This window comes from Malus domestica, chromosome 05 (genome assembly GCF_042453785.1).
Source record: "Malus domestica chromosome 05, GDT2T_hap1".
Classification (NCBI taxonomy): Eukaryota; Viridiplantae; Streptophyta; class Magnoliopsida; order Rosales; family Rosaceae; genus Malus; species Malus domestica.
In genome coordinates, this window is record NC_091665.1 from 10,259,548 (window position 1) to 10,279,475 (window position 19,928).

The 19,928-nt window shown below is 37.1% G+C and overlaps 1 protein-coding gene and 1 long non-coding RNA gene across 2 annotated transcripts; one reads left to right on the forward strand and one right to left on the reverse strand.

Annotated features, from left to right (window-relative positions):
- Positions 1-8,546: 8,546 nt before the first annotated feature.
- Positions 8,547-9,874, reverse strand: LOC114824778 (uncharacterized). The gene is made up of 2 exons (XR_011581217.1): positions 9,736-9,874; positions 8,547-9,518 (listed from the first exon to the last, which is right to left on the reverse strand). It is a non-coding gene; the product is annotated as an uncharacterized lncRNA (long non-coding RNA).
- Positions 9,875-11,520: 1,646 nt separating this feature from the next.
- Positions 11,521-18,971, forward strand: LOC114824779 (protein DETOXIFICATION 46, chloroplastic-like). The gene is made up of 14 exons (XM_029102014.2): positions 11,521-12,324; positions 12,569-12,663; positions 13,076-13,184; positions 13,361-13,416; positions 14,111-14,166; positions 14,622-14,760; positions 14,869-15,006; positions 15,842-15,910; positions 16,011-16,121; positions 16,703-16,831; positions 17,245-17,322; positions 18,211-18,282; positions 18,383-18,445; positions 18,550-18,971. Exons 1-14 carry the CDS (start codon positions 11,910-11,912, stop codon positions 18,649-18,651), a joined length of 1,632 nt encoding a protein of 543 aa, XP_028957847.1. The 5' UTR covers positions 11,521-11,909; the 3' UTR covers positions 18,652-18,971.
- The last annotated feature ends 957 nt before the right edge of the window (positions 18,972-19,928 follow it).

The following is a 19,928-nucleotide window of genomic DNA, read 5'->3' on the forward strand; positions in this document are numbered from 1 at the left end:
TAGAACTTTTGGGTGTACTTGCTTTGTCCATATTCAAGTTGCTCAACATGACAAATTAGAACCAAAAGCTACCAAGTGTGTATTCATGGGTTATTCAAGTTCTTAGAAGGGTTACAAGTGCTATAATCCAAGCACTCGAAAAATCATAGTGTCCAGAGATGTGAGATTTGATGAATTCACTCCCTATTTTTTAAAAAACTCTGAGTCTATCTCGCAGGGAGAAAGTTTCTTGGATTCCTTTCCACTTCCCACTCTAGCTGAAGTACATGAATGTAGCTCCCAATTGTTCTTTATTAATCATACTGATGATCATGTGAGTTGTGAAAATCTCATTGATCTTTCTTAAGCTCAAGATCAACTCCAAGAAGCTGTGATTGCTCCAAGGAGGAACCCTACCAGAGATAGGCAACCACTTGCAAGGTTTCAAGAGTATGTTGCTTATACCGCAAGGCATCATATTTCTCAAACTGTTACTTATAAAAATTTGTCTCCATCTCATGCATCTTTCCTTAGTCAGTTGTTTAATGAAACTGAACCTAAAAGTTTTCAAGAAGCTAGTGTCAATCCAGTCTGGCAAGAAGCAATGCACGAAGAACTCAAGGCCTTGAATGATAATCACACATGAAGTGTTGTCAAGCTTCCCCAAGGGAAGAAAGCTGTGGGAAGTAGGTGGATTTACAAGACTAAATTTCACTCTGATGGTGCAATTGAAAGGCACAAGGCCATATTAGTAGCTAGAGGATTCACTCAAATGTATGGCATTGAGATGGTTGTTTCTAATAAGGGTTTGTTCTTAAATCCTAGAAAATATGTGTTGGATCTTCTTGAAGAGGCAAAAATGATGGACTCCAAACCTGCTCGTACTCCTCTAGTCAGTAAGCTCAAGTTAGATGTTGAAGAAGAACCTCTAACTGATCTCAGCACCTATCAAAGATTAGTTGGGAAACTCATTTATCTTACTATTATGAGGCCAGACATTGCTTATGCAGTGAGTCTCATTAGTCAGTTCATGCATTCTCCTACCTCAATTCATTGGGAAATGGTCAAAAGTCTTCTTAGGTACCTCAAATGCTCAGTAGGAAGGGGCATTCTCATAAAGAAAAATGATTCAACTCACATTATGGGCTACATCGAGGCTAACTGGGCAGGTAATGGCCTTGATCGCACATCTACCACAGGTTTTTGCACCTTCATTGGGGGCAACCTTGTTACATGGAAGAGCAAGAAGCAAGCTGTGATAGCTAGGTCAAGTGCCGAAGCTGAGTACCGTGCGATGACATCCACTACTTGTGAGCTTATTTGGTTAAAAAGTCTCCTTGCAGACCTTGTTTTTTTAAGCACTCAACCGATGTATTTGCACTGTGATAACCAAGCTGCCATGCACATCACATCGAATCTGGCGCTTCACGAAAGAACAAAACACATTGAAGTGGATTGCCACTACATCTGTGCCCAAGTTCAAGCCAAAGTGATCAAAACTATCTTCATTCGAAGTCATGATCAACTGGCAGATATTTTCACAAAAACCTTAGAGTCTACTCAGTTTCAAAGGTTGCTTTGCAAGCTTGGATCAATCAACCCCATTGATCCAATTTGAGGGGGTGTTGAAAGAAGTCATCAGTGGTTAAGGTACAAGTTGCATCTGCAACTTCATATACTCATATGTGAGTTGCAGCTGCCACTGTGCATCCTTGTGTCATTTGGTGAATGAGATAAAGCTGCATCTGCAGCTCCATCCCTCCTATACTGTGTTACAGTTGTTCCATGTTTCTTTTACAGTTGTTCCATGTTTCTTTCTACATAGTTTTGGTATTCATGATTTACCTAGAAACTTGTATCTAGTTTAGTTGGTTTAACTAGTGGCTCATATTAGTGGCTTGTAGCCGTCTTTTGTCTTTAGCTGCTAGTCTTGCTCAGTCTCTCTATAGAGAGCTCTCACTTGTAATTGTTACATATGAATGAATATACAAACAACCATTTTGAACTAGAAATCAACAATATGACACAGAGCTGGGCTTGTTAAATTAACTTGTTTGTAGTTTTGTACCATTTTAGAGTTTGCACGAAAAGAATAGGCCATAAGTGGCTGATGAATTCTCTTATGTTAGTTTGTTCAGCTTTTGCCGGACCCAAGAATGCGCATATTATACATGCAGGAAGCAAATATGTTTAGGTTCATTTTGTTTTGGACAAATCTTTACTCGGTTAAAATAAATGTTGCATGTTCCTAATTCTTATGCATAGAAAGTTTGATAGTTCTTAGTTTTGTAAGGTACCATAATGACAGAGTTCATAACCGTTGAATGTTTTCCGTTCTTTAGCTTTGGTTGTGTGGAATCTCACATATAACTTTGAGGGATTATATGAAAAACCTTCAGTGCACTTGTCAAAGTAGCTTGTTATATAGATATTCTGACAGTAGATTCAGAGATTAACTAAGACCACCTGTTCACTCAATTTTTCTGCAGTCTTGTTAACTGAATATGTACTTTTTGTTAGTAGATTCGGGGGTTAGCATGGCTTGAGATTCTTTTTGGATTGGCTACTCAAAGTGCAAGGTGTGATGATGTTCATCTCTCTTGCATCATCAATCATCTTTGCAAGAAACTACTATATCAATTGTGTTAAGCCTCATAGAGATATGCTAAATCTGATATCTTGTATTTCAACTTCCTAGTTTTGACTACTTCTATGGCCTCCGCATGCTTATCCTATATGTTGAGTTTTGGTTTGAAATCTTGTATTGTATTTCTCATTCTCTTTACAAGAATGAAAGGCAACTCTTATAGAGAGTAGAAAAGAAGATTACAAGAGCAAGGCAACAACCATACCTCACTAACAAATCAGTCCTAACAAGTGGACAAGATATATATTAATAACAAGTAAAGTGGCTCTTAGAAACAAGGAAGAAAGATTGACAAAAGACCTAAGTGAGTGACAAGGTATGGAAGACTAGAGTATGGTTGAGAAAATCACTTTAACCCATACTTAGCTAGAGTTATGTTTACAACCATACTTGTGACATTTGCTTTACAACCATACTTGTGTCATACAAGCAACTAGCACTAGAATTCGGTTTGTTTCAATACTCCCCCTCAAGCTGGATCAAGGGGGTTAATTGATCCAAGCTTGCACAACAATCGCTGGAATTGAGTAGAATCTAGTGCTTTTGTGAACAAATCAACCAATTGATCGAGGCTTCGTGTGAACACCGTGTTGATCACCTTGGATTGAACTTGAGCACAAATGTAATGGCAATCAACTTCAATATGTTTAGTCCTCTAATGAAACATTGGATTCGAAGCAATGTGCATGGTAGCTTAGTTGTCACAAAACAATGACATTGGTGTGTTTCTTGTGAAACCGAGATCAGAAAGAAGACCTTTCAGCAATATAAGTTCACATGTTGTTGCTGCCATGGCCCTATACTTAGCTTCTGCACTGGAACGTGCAATTACGATTTGCTTCTTACTTTTCCAAGTGACAAGATTACCTCCAACAAATGTGAAAAAATCTGTGGTAGACTTTTGGTCAATGGCATTTCCAGCCTAATCAGCATCGGTGTAAGCCATGATGTGATTTGAACCATTCTTCTTCATAAGTATTCCTCTACCTACTGAGCTCTTGAGATAACAAAGTATTCTTTTGACAATTTCCCAGTGAACTAGTGTAGGAGGGTGCATAAACTGACTGGCTAGGCTTATTAAATAAGAAATATCAGGTCAAGTAATGGTGAGATAAATGAGTTTCCCAACCATTCGCTGATAAACACTAGGATCCGAGAGAGGTTCCCATTTTTCATGCAACTAAAGTTTGCTAGCTAGAGGGGTCCGAGCTGGCTTGCACTCCATCATGCTAGCTTTATCCAAAAGATCTAGAACATACTTTCTTTGATTCAAGAATAACCCCTTGGAAGATGTGGCCATCTCAATTCCAAGAAAGTATTTTAGGGTCCCCAAGTCTTTAATGGCAAATTTTTGATGAAGTGATTGCGTAAGAGTCGTGATTTCACCCACATTATCACCTGTAATAATAAGATCATCAACATATATAAGTACCATTAATTTCCCTGTATTACCACTTCGAACAAACAAGGAAGAGTCAACATGACTCTTTTGGAACCTTGCAGCTTCAAGAACTGAACTAAGCTTCGAATACCAAGCTCTAGGGGACTGTTTGAGACCATATATGGCTTTATGAAGTTTGCAGACCTTGTTGGATTCCTTTTCTCTTGGATGACCTGAAGGCAACTTCATGTACAGTTCTTCTTCAAGCTCCCTATGAAGGAATGCATTCTTCACATCCATTTGGAATAAGGGCCATGCATTATTGACTGTCATAGATAACAATACCCTCACATTATTCATTTTGGCAACTGGAGCAAAGGTCTCCTTGTAGTCAATGTCATAGGTTTGTGTAAACCCTTGGGCTACTAATTGTGCCTTGTATCTCTCAATGCTTCCATTGGAGTTGAACTTGATCTTATATATCCACCTACTTCCCACTGCTTTCTTGCCCTTTGGAAGATCCACCACACTCCATGTCTAGTTGTCATTCAGAGCTTGGAGCTTTTGAGTCATAGCATCTTTCCACTTAGGCATGCATGAGGCTTCATGAAAATTTCTTGGTTCAAAAGTGTTGGATAATTTGTTAAGAAAAGAAACATGAGATGGTGGGAATCTGTGGTAAGAAATGGCTGCGAGATAGGATGCCTTGCAGTGTAAGTAATGTACTCTTGCAACCTTACTGGTGGATGTCTATCTTGTGCAGGATTTCTTCTTGGTGCACTTATAACTTGCTGAGTTGGTTCAAGTTCTGATGGTCCTGAGGAGCTAGGTATGCCCTTACTTACACTTTTAGTGGGGTGAGAATTCTTAGTGTTAGTATAGGCAGGAGTGACTTCATTAATTTCTGCTGGAGTCGGCAGCAAGATTTTCCCTATTGGGATTAGTCTTTAAACCTTTGTGGAAATAAGGTGAATATTCATCAAATCGAACATCTCTAGAGACTGTTAGCTTTCCAATATTAGGATTGTACACCTTGTAAACCTTTTGAGAACTGGAGTATCCCATAAACACACATTTGATAGCCCGAGGGTCGAGTTTATCACGATGGGAAGCTTGAATGTGCACATAACATGTGTAACCAAAGGTCCTGAGGTGAGACAAGTCTATAGACCTGCCTTTCATGACATCGAAGGGAGATTTAGTATTCAAAACACAAGTTGGCAGTCTGTTAATGATGTAAGTGGCAGTGAGTAGGGCTTGAGACCAAAATTTCTTGGGAACATTCATTTGGATCATAAGTGATCGAGTCTTTTCCAATAAGTCTCGATTCTTTCTCTCTGCCACACCATTTTGTTGTAGAGTACCAACACAGCTAGTTTGATGCAAAATGCCATGAGTGCTCAAGTAACTACTGTTATTGGAAGTGTACTCGGTGCCATTATCTAATCTTAACATATATAACTTAGATGAGAAATGATTTGTGATTAGGTTGTGAAGTCTTTAAAAGCATCAAACAACTCACTTTTAAACTTTAAAAGATACAACTAGGTCACTCTAGAATAGTCATCAACAAATGTAACATAATATCTATACCCATTAAAGGATTCTACCCTAGATATCTGAGTGAGTAACCTCAAAAAGTCTACTGGTTCTAGAATTAAAGGAAACAAAAGGAAGCCTAGTAGCTTTTGACATTTGACAAGTTTCACATTCAAGTATGTTTTTACAAAAAATGGGAAACAACTTGGTCATCACAGGTTTAGAGGGATAGGCAAGACGTTGGTGCTAGAGTTGATGTTCCTGAGCTTGACTTAGGTTGACATTGAGTTTTTTGACAAATTTGGACTCCTTTGAGAGGTAGTAGAGTCTATTTAAGAAGAACCCTTCACCAATCTTCTTTTGTGTAACTCAATCCTGAAACACAACATTGTGAGGGGAAAAAATGGCAAGACAATTTAAAGTTTTAGTGATTCTTCCTATGAACAAGAGCTGAAAAGGAAAGGAAGGTACATAGAGGGCAGTGGAATTAGTATGCTCACTCAGCAATCTAACTTTCCATTTCCCTAGAATAGGTTCCCCTTTCCCATTTGCAACAGACACATGAATTGGATCACTGGTTTTTTGAAATTCATGTAGACTAGAGGATTTATTAGGTATATGATAAGTGGCACCTGAGTCAATAATCCAAAAATCATGTGTAACATTAGCATTAAGAGCAGTGGAAATGGCACTGATTATACATGGAATATTGTCTTTCGATGTGTTTTCCGAGTCAGCCAAAAAACCAACAAATTTCCCTTGCATTGCAGTAGGGTTTTCAGTTATCACTCCCTCATGCTCAGTGCTTCCTTGCTTATTTTGAAGAAAAACTGCAAACTCATTAATCAAGGAAATAGGGTTTGTTGAGAAATTTGCCATCCCATTAGCTGAGGAACAAGCTGGGGGAAAGGCTTTTGGATTAACTCCTTTCACATCTTTGATCATCAGGCCTTCCCTATCAAACTTAGGTTTTAACTTTAGATGTAGTATCCAACTTTTTTCTCTCAAATGTCCCTTCATGTTGCAATAAGAACATTTCTAGTTTGCGTTCTTCCCAAACACTCTATCACCAGTTGTCTTGTGATTGGTTGTGAAAACCCTAGCCTCAAAGTGAGATTTGGGCTCAACATTCATCACTCTTCATCGAGTTTCTTCTCTTTGGACTTCATGACACACACTGGTAAATAAGGGCAGCTCTGGAGTCATTAACAAATGACTACGCAAGTCTTCATACTCAGCTCCCAAGCTTGCCAAGAGTTTAAACACCTTGTCTTCATCAGCCTTCTTCAAAAGCATAGCGGAATCAGTCGGGTGTGAACGGTACAAATCGAGTTCATTCCACATGGATTTCAAGCTCCCAAGATGTTGAACAAATGAATGGTCACCTTGCTTCAGACTAGCAACATTCTTCTTTAGTTGAAAGATGCGAACTGAGTTGTTTTCGCTACCATACATGTCTTTGACAGACTCCTATAGAAGAAAGGAAGATTCTGAGTTGTTGAAGAGCTCAGACAACTTTGGCTTCATGGAGTTAAGTATCCAAGACATGACCAGTTGGTCAGTAGCGTGCCATGCATCATAGGTTGATGAAGTGGATTCTGAAGACTCTAAGCTTCCATTGATAAACCCTAGTTTTGATCTTCTTCCTAAAGCAAACAACACAGCTCTTGACCAAGTAGGTAGTTGAACTCGTTCAGTAGCACCGAGCACAGTCGTTGATTTGGATTGTTCTCACCCCTTTGAGTTAAGTTTGGGGGTGAAGATAAGGAGCTATCAGCACTAGAGACATTTTCTTCTGCCATCTCTTTCGATGATGAGCAAACGAAGAAGAAAAAAAAAAAAACAGACAGAGTCAGGACCCTATGGTTCCTACTCTAATACCATGTTGAGTTTTGGTTTTAAATCTTGTATTGTATTTCTCATTCTTTTTACAAGAATGAAAGGCAACTCTTATAGAGAGCAGAAAAGAAGATTACAAGAGGAAGGCAACAGCCATACCTCACTAACAAAACAATCCTAACAAGTGGACAACACAAATATTAATAACAAGTAAAGTGGTTCCTAGAAACAAGAAAGAAAGATTGACAAAAGACCTAAGTGAGTGACAAGGTATGGAAGACTAGAGTATGGTTGAGAAAATCACTTTAACCCATACTTAGCTAGAGTGATGTTTACAACCATACTTGTGACATTTGCTTTACAACCATACTTGTATCATACAAGCAACTAGCACTAGAATTCGTTTAGTTTCAATACTATACTATTTAACCCTTTTCCTTTGATAATTATGAAATTGAGGTTCTTATTGCTAAAACTACTTTTCATGTTTCCTCTTCTATTCCCAGTCTCGGTATGAAAGATTCACTCGGACCTTTAAAGGCTCTGGTGGTTGCCAGTGCAGTGAACGGCAGTGGTCATGTAGTCCTCTGCAACTTGTTACACTACGGTATTACCGGTGAAGAATGGCCACAATGGCATCACAAGCATGTCGGATAAACATTTCCATATTTAACATATCTGGTTTTGCTTATTTAATACGTTCTTGTCAAGACATTTTTAACAACTCAGTGTTTTACACATACACATTATATAGTGCTGCCGCTGATCACCATGTGTTCCAGATTGTTGCTGCTTATACGATGATTGAAGCTCTGAAGAACAAAGGATTTACTGCCTTTTCCATCTCCGTTCCATCCCGTAGTGAATTTCTACAAATATATGGGATTGCAAGCCAGTGTTTATAACAATGTTCTCAACGGTGATGAGTGTAGGACTCACTGTGAGTCCAGCAAATATCAATGGCTGAGGAAAGCGTCACACACGATTGACGCTAGCTTTTCCTTATGCATTAACAACTTCTTGTATTTCTCTTGACCAATTTGTCAGGTTTTCAATGTAGAATATGAAAATCTAAATATACAAGTGCTTCCTATTAACCGTGTACATAATTTTGGCGTTCAAAGTTGCCATTTGATAGCTAAACATTGTATAAAGATGAGATTTCAGTTTAACACAATGTACTTTTGATTTGAAAAATGATGAATACAGATCCAGAAAAATACATGAACTACACCAGCCCCGAAATAAAACTCGCAGTCAGAATCAAGGGGTTCCAATCCCATTCCCAGTATTTTCGGAATGAGAATGGACCAGCATACAACAATAGCCAAAAGAGACTTGTAACTCAGTCAAGTAAAACTAGACTCTCGTTATACACATCAATGTATCTGCTCAAGCCATAAAAACTCAGTTCGATTCCAGTATCCTTAACCTGTTGTGATTTAGGATAATGTAAAACCAACTCTCGGCACTGCGAGTTTTCTTTTCTTGCTGCAAGATGAACGTCATCCTTTGTCGTAATGCCTAGTGGCCACGCCATCTCTCCACTTTGCGGAAGAATAATTGTGTCATTTTCCAAGTATCCCTTCCCAGAACAGAACCCATATGTCACAGTACCGATCATTCACATTTTGTCTTAGATGAAACAAAGAGAGAGATTTCTTGAGTACTTGAATACTAATTGCATTACTAGTTGTATTGATCACGCTTACTAGTCTTTCAGGAAGCGTCATGGTCTGGAAACTCTTACTGCGCAGATCAAAAGATAGGATCGAGTAGCAACACAGAGAGAAATCCTCAACAATCCAATACACAACTCCATTCAAGCATGCACTTTTATCTTGCAAATAGGCATTATGTGAAACCAGGGGAACATATGACCTGATTCTTCTCCAAGAATCCAACCTAACGCTGTAAACCTCAGCTTCGCAGATACTCTCCGCGCATCCAGTCCTCACAATTCGCACAACTTTATAATCGTTTTCTCCACAATCGAAGCCAAACCCGAGTGTAGTGATAGCAAATTGCGTGTAACAAATGAGGCATTTGGGAAGTCTTTTCATTTTTCTGATTGACGGATTCCATAGATACATACAACTATCAAATGTAGCATCAGATATGCAAATCAAACCACTGCACGAACCGAAAACAGAGAAACTGGAACTGATCAAGTCCCTAGGAAGCTCAACAGAGATTTCACAGGCAGTCTTGCAAGGATTTCGAAAAAGAGTTCAAGGCGTATGCGTTTGAACATGTTGTAAACAAAAATGTATACAAAACTCAAGTGCTTTTACCAAAACATAAAGTGCTTTCTGAAAAAGCATTTCATTTAAGAAAGTAGAAGAAATACCTCATTGATTTGATTTTATGGAGAGAAGAGGCAATGGGGAAAAGACGAGGCGAGGAAGGATATGAATAGTAGTTTGGCAGATGGAGTTATCTCCCTCCATGCCAAGAAAGCAAAGGAGATCTCAGAGCACATGGCTGCCATGTGGCGATGGTGGTTTTTATTTTTTATTCCAAGATAATGGCCAAGTGGTCAAGTTGGAGAGCTGTGAATGGGTTACTATTCCAAGCATTTGGAGTGACTTTACTTTTAATTTATTTTTAAGGGGTAGGATAATAGTCTCAACATTCACACCACATCGTATTTACTCATACCATGTGGATTTAATTTGTTTTTTTATTTATTTTAACAAACATGAAACGGTACAAAGAGATATTTCATAATGAAAAAGTTACACTCAGTTAATTACATTAAGGGGGTGGAGGATGGGCTAATCCTTACAGTGGGCTAACAATAACGTGGTTCAAATTCGCTTTTGGTGAGAATCGAACCTAAGACTTCTCACATACAAGTGAAGATGAGTACTTTCAGATCGAAATATTGAGTGACACTTAGTGAAGAGGAACATAAATCTTTTTAGGAAGAAAGAAAAATAGGACTCGTACTTAGAATGCCTAGTCGTATATGGACCGATGACAACAATTTTCGATGAATTTGAACCACCTTATTATGACTCGTCTATTGTGAGGCTTAGCCCACTCTCCCACTCCCTTAGTGTAGATAATATCGCTTGTTCAAATTCTATTATGTTTCTTTCTTATCCCTGTTGGAATAGTTTTGTAATGACATTCATATCCCAACATGTATAGGTTGAATCAATTTGCTGTTTGTTGACTGTCTACTGGAATCTAAATTTGTTGAAATCTGTCTGTGTTCGCTTAATGGAATCTAACTGCCTGAATTTATTTGCCATCCGACATCTGAATCTATATTCATCTTCCATATGTTTGAAATCTGCCTACCTGCCTGCCTATCCCACTAACGAACACTGCATCCACATTTGATTGTTGGCAAAATCATGTTGTTGCAATGAGTTTGATGGGAGTGTTGAAAAATAATAGTTTTTAGTTCTATTTTTATTGTTTGCGTTCTCTTACAAGTTTAAAACTTGGGCGGAACCCTTAGAATTAGGTTTTCTTTTAGATTAGAGTTTAGTTTATTATAAATAGGATGCTTGTTCTTCATATGTGAAGATGTCAATCAAGATGTAGTCTCTTAGATTTGTGTAGTTTTTTTTGGCAATTATGCATTTCTTTGTTTAATAAAGTTATATTTCATTAATTCAATTACAACCAAACCTATTTAAGTTGGACATAATTTGGGAAAAGAAGGTTAGTGCAAAGAATAAAGCATTTCTCTCATTTGCAAATAACGTAACTTTATTGTATAAATTTTATAATCGGGACCGTTCAATTTCTCAATCTTCATTTGAAAATCATCCATGCAAAAAATCATTTGAGTCGGAGATCGTTTAATCATCTGATGAATCAAATAAATTTAAGTACCAAGGAACAAAGAGTGAGAACGAGCTCACTATTGTTCTGGTCCAAATTAGTGTTGGGAGCAAAATACCCACTTCTATGTTAAATTTGTTGTGACCTATATTTAACTGAGTGGGGGGGGGGGGACAACACAACATAGAGAGAAAGGGATAGAAAATAAGCATGAGGGATAGTGTTTTATTTCTCAATCCTTGTGCCTTAATTTATAATAATAAGAAGGAAATAAACTTGATTTTCAAATAATACAAAATCTAGAAGGAAAATATCCTCTAGGTCTTAAAGGATTTCTAATCTATCACACACTCACAATGTGTTAGAATGTGTGTGTCAACAAAATTGAAATTATTATCCATATCTTGAACGTGCCATTTTATATTTCATTTCAACTCATGCGTTCCCCTTTCGTTTTCTTTAGAAATTCAGGTGGAGCTCTGATTGGCAGATGAAGAAAACCGCCAAAGAAGAACACGAAAAGGCCGCAATCCTTCCACGAGGCACCAACCCACTTCACTTGAACTTGGACCAATACAAACCACTCGCCTTCCATCATCCTCTCCTCTCCTGTCGGACAAGGATATCCTTCTTAGCTTTTTCTTTCATTTTCCCAACTTTCTCTCCTTTATTTTCCCAGAAAGTTCCCCACTTTCCCGGAAAGTAAAAAAAAAATTCAAAAAAATGCAAACCAAAACCCTGGTAGCTCGCTCGCCTCCTCTCCTCCAAAACCCTACTCTTTTCTTCACAAACCCACCACATTTCTATTTCACCCCACGCTTTAACCACACCCCACCTGGCCTCCCCAAACTCCACTTCTCCACCCCATTACGCCGCCGTAACCGGTTCGCAACCGCCTGCATTGGCGACGGGGTTCTTATCGGAGACAATGGGAGCCATGCTTCTCCAGTATCTGAAGAAGTTGAAGTTGTGGAGGTTAAGAGAGAAGAATTGGAGAGTAAGAGCACATGGGATCAGATGAAGGAGATTGCAGTGTTTACAGGACCCGCCACTGGTCTTTGGCTGTGTGGCCCACTTATGAGTCTCATTGACACTGTCGTCATTGGTCAGGGAAGCTCTATTGAGCTTGCTGCTTTGGGTACTCTATTATTCTGCTTCACTTGTATTTTTTTATTTTTTTTATTTGGGTTTTATTGATTTATTACTTTCTTTTTTTGAACAATACAATATATATTCTAAACTACTCTAATGTATCGAGAAGAGAATTCAAACTTAGCGATGGGGCATGCAGATTGTCCTGACCAACTGGCCTAACGCACCTCCGCTTTTTCTGTATTGGTTTAACTTATGAATGCTGAGTCTGTTTACCGCTATTTTTCTAGGACCTGGAACTGTGATGTGTGATAGTCTGAGTTATGTGTTCATGTTCCTTTCTGTTGCAACTTCAAATATGGTTGCTACCGCCCTTGCTAAAGGGGTTAGTTTCTCCTCTTGTCCTGATGCTTACGTGACATTGTGGTGAATCAATTTGTATGCTTGTGTTGATTGCGAAAATGAGTTCGACGCTCCTTTTCCATGTTTTTGGTACATTTCTTTTGCCACATTGATTCAGAATATGAATTTTCTATGGCAATTTGGTGCAACTTGCCAGGAAATTAGAAAGATTCTAAGAATCGTATTATGTATTGTACAGAACATGAAGGGATGAACTTTCTTAAGCTGATTAGAACAGAGGGATTGGTTGCCAGATTAGGAAATTTTGGAATGCCTGCCAATAAATCCATAATGTGTGCTTTTTGATTCTTGTGCTAGGTCATGTGCAATATTAATCACCATTTTCTCTTAGCATGATTCTTATTATATTGTCTGACTATCTAGTATTGGTGCAGGATAGAAATGAAGCTCAACATCACATATCTATCTTGCTCTTTATTGGATTGACATGTGGCTTCGCAATGCTTATATTTACAAGATTCTTCGGTTCATGGGCATTAACTGGTAAGAGGGACTGGTACATGTTTTCTATATATTCACATTAAAAGAAATATTGGGTGCTTGATTTTGTTTATTCTTATCTCATTAATGCATTTTAGCAAACAGTAAATAACAAGAGTTTTATGAGTCTGTAAAAGTAGCATAGATGAATCATGACTAATGCAATTCTGGTTTTTCAGCTTTCAGTGGACCAAAGAACGCGCACCTTATTCCTGCAGCAAATACATATGTTCAGGTCTCTTCCTTTTTCTTATTTAGACCATTTATATGCTCTTTTCTTTGAGTTGGTTACTCCTTTTTCAGAAGATACTTTCCTTTAAATCAATTACCTGGTCGAGAAGTGTTGAATATCAGAGAAATTTTGTTTTGTTTGTTTGTTTTTGTTAGAACTTGTTTTCTATGAATCATTAGAAGGTCACGTATACTTGGAATGATAATAAGCTAGACTCTGCATTTTCTTGTCAAGCTATCCTTACCCAAGAGGTTCTTTTTTTGTATTTTCCATTTTTCCTATTGCCATTTTTCCTATTTCTCATTTGTTAGGTCCACATTAATACTTGTGAACTAGGTTCTAAACAACCTATTTGCAACGTTAGTTTCTTCATGAAAAAAGCCAGCAATTGCTCAATAATATCTTGTTGGAAAGAGTGAATTTTTTCTTAATTGGTTGTTTTGATATTGCACGCATGATCTTCATGGCTGACTGTTAGCTAGTGTCTATCATCTTACGAGAATAGAGTATGGTATAGATCAACCGAAGAGGTATGCATAAAAGTATTTGCCCCAAGGAGTTATCCTAGAATTCCGTATTGACGTGTCCATTGCTCTTTTATGACTGGAAAATAGATTCATTACCATGTGTCATATACTCCTGCACATAATTTCTTTTCAATGGCTTTGTAATTGAACACGATATTTTCTGTTGGTAGATACGAGGTTTGGCGTGGCCCGCAGTTCTTATTGGTTTGATTACTCAGAGTGCAAGGTTAGATATTTCTTCTTCTCTTCTTATTCATTATGTACGGCATAGCTGTGCTCCTTGTTCAAAATCATCAAAAACTATACGACAATGAATATTGTTAAGTCCAAACATCTTTTTTGGGATATTAAATCTATTGGTTGAAAAGAATTAACTGCCAGAGAAAGTAAGGCAATATGTATGCACTAGAAATTCAAATTCCACCAAGTAAACATGACTGATTATATGAACTAGCATGTCAAAATTAAGTGTGAACAAGCATTCTTGTTTATTGCCTAAGTAAATGCTCTCTGGCTTGTCCAAAACAAGTATAAAGCAAGCATTTATATTTGACTCGAAGACTTATTTGTTGCCTAAGGGAAAGTTATCTCTGGCAGGGGATTTTAAATACTGAGGTTAATGAGATTGTAAGCAGCTGTGAGTTCATGTTCGTACTCTGATATTGTCAATATGTTTCCCAGTCTTGGCTTGAAAGATTCATGGGGTCCTTTGAAGGCCTTGGCGGTAGCCGGTGCTATAAATGGCATTGGTGATGTAGTCCTGTGCAGTTTTTTAGGCTATGGTATTGCGGGTGCAGCATGGGCAACAATGGTGTCACAGGTGTGTGGGACATACATCATAATATGTCATATAACGTTTGAATATTTTATTATATGTTCTTGACACGTTAATTTCCTTTTTTATTGCTATTTACTGGTATGGTTTTAGGTTGTTGCAGGATATATGATGATTCAAGCTTTGAACAATAAAGGATATAATGCATATGCCTTCTGTGTTCCCTCGCCCAAAGAACTTCTAACAGTATTTGAGCTTGCTGCTCCAGTGGTTCTAACAATGATGTCGAAGGTTTCAGTTTTTCCAATTATATTTCTCTATCTATTGTCATGTTTTAACTTCATCATTCATTTCTTCAATACTCTCACAACTGCCGGGGAGACTCTGGGGAGCACTTTTGTTAACCACCCTCAAGTGATGGTGAATATTACAACCACATTAATTGCCGTTGGATGAGCTTGATTAAATCTATGTGCTACACAAATCTCAAAATTCAAATCCAACGACAATAATATGGTAGTAATGCTCACCACCACTTAGGGGTGGTGACCGGAAAATGTTCTCTAGGGTGTACGTGCTAATGCTCCTGACCACAATGTTGGTGTCACATTCACAATGACGAGCCTCAACACCTTTTGTTCGAAAAACAAACAATCAAATCAATCTATAGTACATTCTATAAATTTAATAACTGAACACTATGATGGACTTAAACTGTTTTTGTTTTGTAAACAAAACATATATTTTTTATTATTTATGAGCACGATATCAATAACCAAACAAACTTGATCACCAAGTTCAACAAATACATACCATAAATTAAGCAACCAGTAGTCTACTGATCTATTAGGGAGCACCCAAACAAAAGTTACGCAACCAAGAAGCAAGGATGACTATTGGTTAAGAGTATTATTATAATTCTAATGTACAACTGTCTGGAAGAAGGAACCATTTTCTTTCAAGAAGACTAGGTCTTTAGAATTGATTCTCTGATACTATTTAAGAGAAAAGAAGAGAGTTAGATGCTTTAATCATAACTTTGAAAAGGATTTAAATAGAATATACTCCTAATAAGTAATAGGATACTAAGCCATCTGTTATAACTTACTTAGAATCCTATCTACAGGTGGCTTTCTACACTCTCATTGTATACTTTGCAACATCAATGGGAACAAACATCATTGCTGCTCATCAGGTTAGTTGTGGTAAACTTCTAATGTTAGTTGATCACTCTATTTGGAGATAAGTGACGGTTATTTTCATTGATGAGTGATGAATTACCATTCACTCACCAGGTCATGATTCAAACATTCTTCATCTGCACGGTGTGGGGTGAACCTCTCTCTCAAACTGCACAATCATTTATGCCTGAGTTGATATATGGAGTAAAGCGTAGTTTGCCTAAGGTTTGTCATACTGCAAGTCTATTTATATGATAACATTTAACTTTTATCTTGGTTGTATTTATTGTGATATGAAGAGTTTTCATGTATATTCTGTTCTTGGTTGTATTGGTGGAGATTTGAAGAATTTTCATGTGTATTTTGATCTTGGTTGAGGGTTGAAAATTTTCTTTTAATTTTTCATGGATACTTCGTCTTGTTAGGGTCTAGAATGGCTTGGATTGGATAATTCACTAGATTTAATGAATGTTGAATGAACAATGGATGCCCACTTGCATATTGTGTCAAAGTGAAGGTAGAAATGAAGCCATGAAGAAATCATTTCCCTCCTTATCCTACTATTTTTGTGGGAGACAGGAAAGATAAGCTTTGTTCATAGCTAATCCATCTTCTACCTTCACTTGGACAAAAGATGCAAGTGGCGATCCTTTTATTCATTCAACATTCTTTGAATCTAGTGAGATGTCCAAATTCTAAACAACAAACGAGGCTTTTTTGTACAGAATACTCCGCTTTTGATGAATATAATGGGGGTGATGGCTATTTTATTTATTTTCTTCTGAAAACTCTATGACATAAAACAGGCTCGAATGCTGCTCAAGTCACTTGTCGTTATTGGAGCTCTACTTGGTTTAGCATTAGGAATTGTGGGAACATCTGTTCCATGGTTGTTTCCTGGTATATTTACACCCGACCAGAAGATCATACAGGAGGTTGGCTCTCTTTTTTATTATTCGAACTCCTTACTGTCTTTCTACTTATAATTTCATCTGTTGACATTACTTCAAAGTGGCCTTGTGGTATCTGGAGCAAAGGAAGATTTAAGTTGGGTTTTGTCTCTACTTTGTAAGTTGTCAATCATTCGATCGTACCTACAGCTTTCCACCAAATCACATGGTATAAGTAGACTGTGAGTTGTGACAACTGCTCCCAACTGATCCCACCATTTATTCTTCAAAGACATTTAACTTTTGAGCTCCAAATATTTGTATGTATGTGTGTGTGCGTGTGTATATTATTTTGATTATTTCCCAGGGCTTCCGTTGATCTTGAAACATTGTAATAACTGAGTGAATACTTTCTGCAAACATTTTTACTATTGATTCTCTATTATATGTTAACGCAGATGCATAAAGTGCTGATACCATTTTTTTTGGCATTGGCCGTGACACCGGCTATTCTTGCATTTGAAGGAACATTGCTGGTATGCTTGTTTTTATCTTCAGTGATGATTTTTCATAGAGTAAATTGTAGCTGTGGTTCCTTAAATTTAACTCAATTGGAGTAATGGTCCCTCAACTAAAAATCCATTACCATTGGTCCCTCAACTCATCAATGTTTCTTCAAAAGTTATTCCAACATAATTATATAAATGGTGGACCAATGGTAATGGATTTTTAGATGGGAGACCATTGCTTCAATTTGATTAAAGTTGAAGGACCATTGCTATAATTTACTCTTTTTCATATGTTCTTATGGTAACCATGTCGTTGCATATCTTGTGCCTGTCTTGGAACAACGATAGTTGAAAACTGAGTCATGTCTGTGCTGTGTTTCCAGTGGAAGTAATATACAGTTAATCCTGTTTACATTGATGGGTTTGCAGTAGATAAATACCTTGGAATAGACCCGTTCATCTTGTTGATGAAGCTCTTAACGGTTTTAATAAATCTAGTAATCATGTTAATTTTTTAGGACAAGGGAAGCGGTTACCCCAGAAGTAGAGATAGTAATAGTTCAGATCTTTTGGGCCTATATTTCATAATCTCGCAAATCTTTTCTTCTCTTAGCCGTTCTGGAACATTTTTGTACTGCCTGAATTGGAAGTCATGGATTTCGCTTGTTCTTTAAATTTGAGTGTCGCAGCACGAAGGCCAACCTACTTAACAAGATATAGAGTTTTGCAAATCTTGTTTTACTTTCTGATTATCAAATCCCAAATTAAGCTTGCTTTTATGAGACTGTAATTTGTAGTTCAAACTTGCGTTGCTATTTTGTTCTTGGTTTTATGTATTTACTAGAGTTCTTTACATAATAGGCAAAATACTTTTTGCTTTATTGTAAGTGTACTGTTTTTTTTTTTTTTTTTCAGGCCGGACGAGATCTAAAATTTATTAGTCTGTCAATGAGTGGATGTTTTAGTTTAGGTGCACTTCTACTGCTGGTGAGTATCTTCTTGTTATTTTCTGGTGCATACTTCAAGAGTGATTAGTTTTTTTATCGTTTATACATATAATTTCACCATCCCATTTTTCTTTCACCAGTTTGTTAGTAGTAGAGGATGTGGTTTAGCAGGCTGTTGGTGGGTACTGGTAGGATTTCAATGGGTAAGACCACCATCTTTGTTCTAGCGTCTCGTATTTTCTGTTTCAACTTATCTGAATATCTCACCCAAAAGAAAACTTATCTGAATACAAACTTTCACTTTCAGGCTCGGCTTTTTCTGTCTTTACAGCGCGCTACATCCACCAACGGCATACTTTACTCTGAAGATACAAGCCGGTATCAACAAGAAAAACTCAGAGCTGTTTAGGTCCAGAATCATATAAATGCATGAGATAAACGGTGAAATCTTGATAAAGGTTCAAAATGCAGTGTTACTATTTTAGGAGTTATACGAAATGGAGGTTGGCTGTTGGCACTAGGTTTTTTGGTCTGCAACAAGGCCGAAAGCAAGAGCAAGTTGCAACTTCATGAACAAATGGAGGCAATGTTTGGCTTCAAGGAAGAATTTCTGAGCAGCTATGCTGGTTCTCTGTTTGATCAATGTTGTAAAACTCTGCATTATGTATCTGTCCCAAAAACACGAACTCGTCTTCACCGCAGAAAATTTCAGTGGATACCTGTTGAAAATTTGCATAGTCTGGCTGGTAGTTATTGACCCTTTAAAAAACTTTGTTAAAGAGCTCTAGCGAAAGAGGTTTGTCTTCTACCAAAAACTTGTAAAATGGTAAATTAATATGTATTTTCCCCGACGACATACCTCACTCTGAAGACATATATGAGCTGCTTTAAATTGGAAAAACTAAGAGTTGTTTAGTAAGCATATCATGTAGGCTGTTTTAAATTGACTAAAAGTGTTTATATGAAAGTGTATTTAAAATCATTTTATGTAAAAATACAAGTGAATTTTGCAAAAATACTTGAGTGCTTCATACAAGAAGTATATAACTAGTACTTTTTTCAAAATGCATTTCAAGTGTTTTTGAAACCCAAAATACTTTTATTAAAAGAGCTTTCAATCATTTTAAAGGCAGTTTTAAAATACCTGCAAATTCCTAGCAAACAAAAATGAGTAAGGTACTCTACTTAAAGATCCAAAGACGAAGAAATGTTTTTTTCGTTTTATCCCCACATATAATTATCGCCATAGATTTTTGTTTAGTTTTAAATGTTTAATTTGAAATTGTGTTGAACTTTGTAATTTTTTTTAAAAAAAAAATTGGTAATTTTTAGATTTTTAAAGTTGAATTAATCCTAACCGTTGAAATTTTCAAATTTTTATAATCTGACGCACCACATGGCGCCACTCCCAAATTTTTTTAATTTTTTTTATCATTGAAAATCCAACTACTGTTCTTGCATAAAATTTGAGCAAGTTGGCTTTTTGCACTCCTCATAATTAAGTCCCACTTTCAATTTCAAGATGGCAAAAAGCTGAAACTGTTGTAGGCATAATTTACTGAACAATTATGGAGACCTTAGAGAGAGAGGGGGTGCGACAATAGAGAGAAGAATAGAGAGATGTGTAATTGTGGGTGTGTGTTATCTCACCCCATTGTGCCTTTATTTATAGTAGTAGGAAGGGTA

What these genes read in the sequence shown, in the direction of transcription:
- LOC114824779 (XM_029102014.2), top strand. Translation starts at nt 11,910, where the DNA reads ATGCAAACCAAAACCCTGGTAGCTCGCTCGCCTCCTCTCCTCCAAAAC. An exon ending in GGGCAACAATGGTGTCACAG is followed by an intron (nt 14,761 to 14,868) that starts GTGTGTGGGACA and finishes GTATGGTTTTAG; the next exon opens with GTTGTTGCAGGATATATGAT. An exon ending in TAGGTGCACTTCTACTGCTG is followed by an intron (nt 18,283 to 18,382) that starts GTGAGTATCTTC and finishes TTCTTTCACCAG; the next exon opens with TTTGTTAGTAGTAGAGGATG.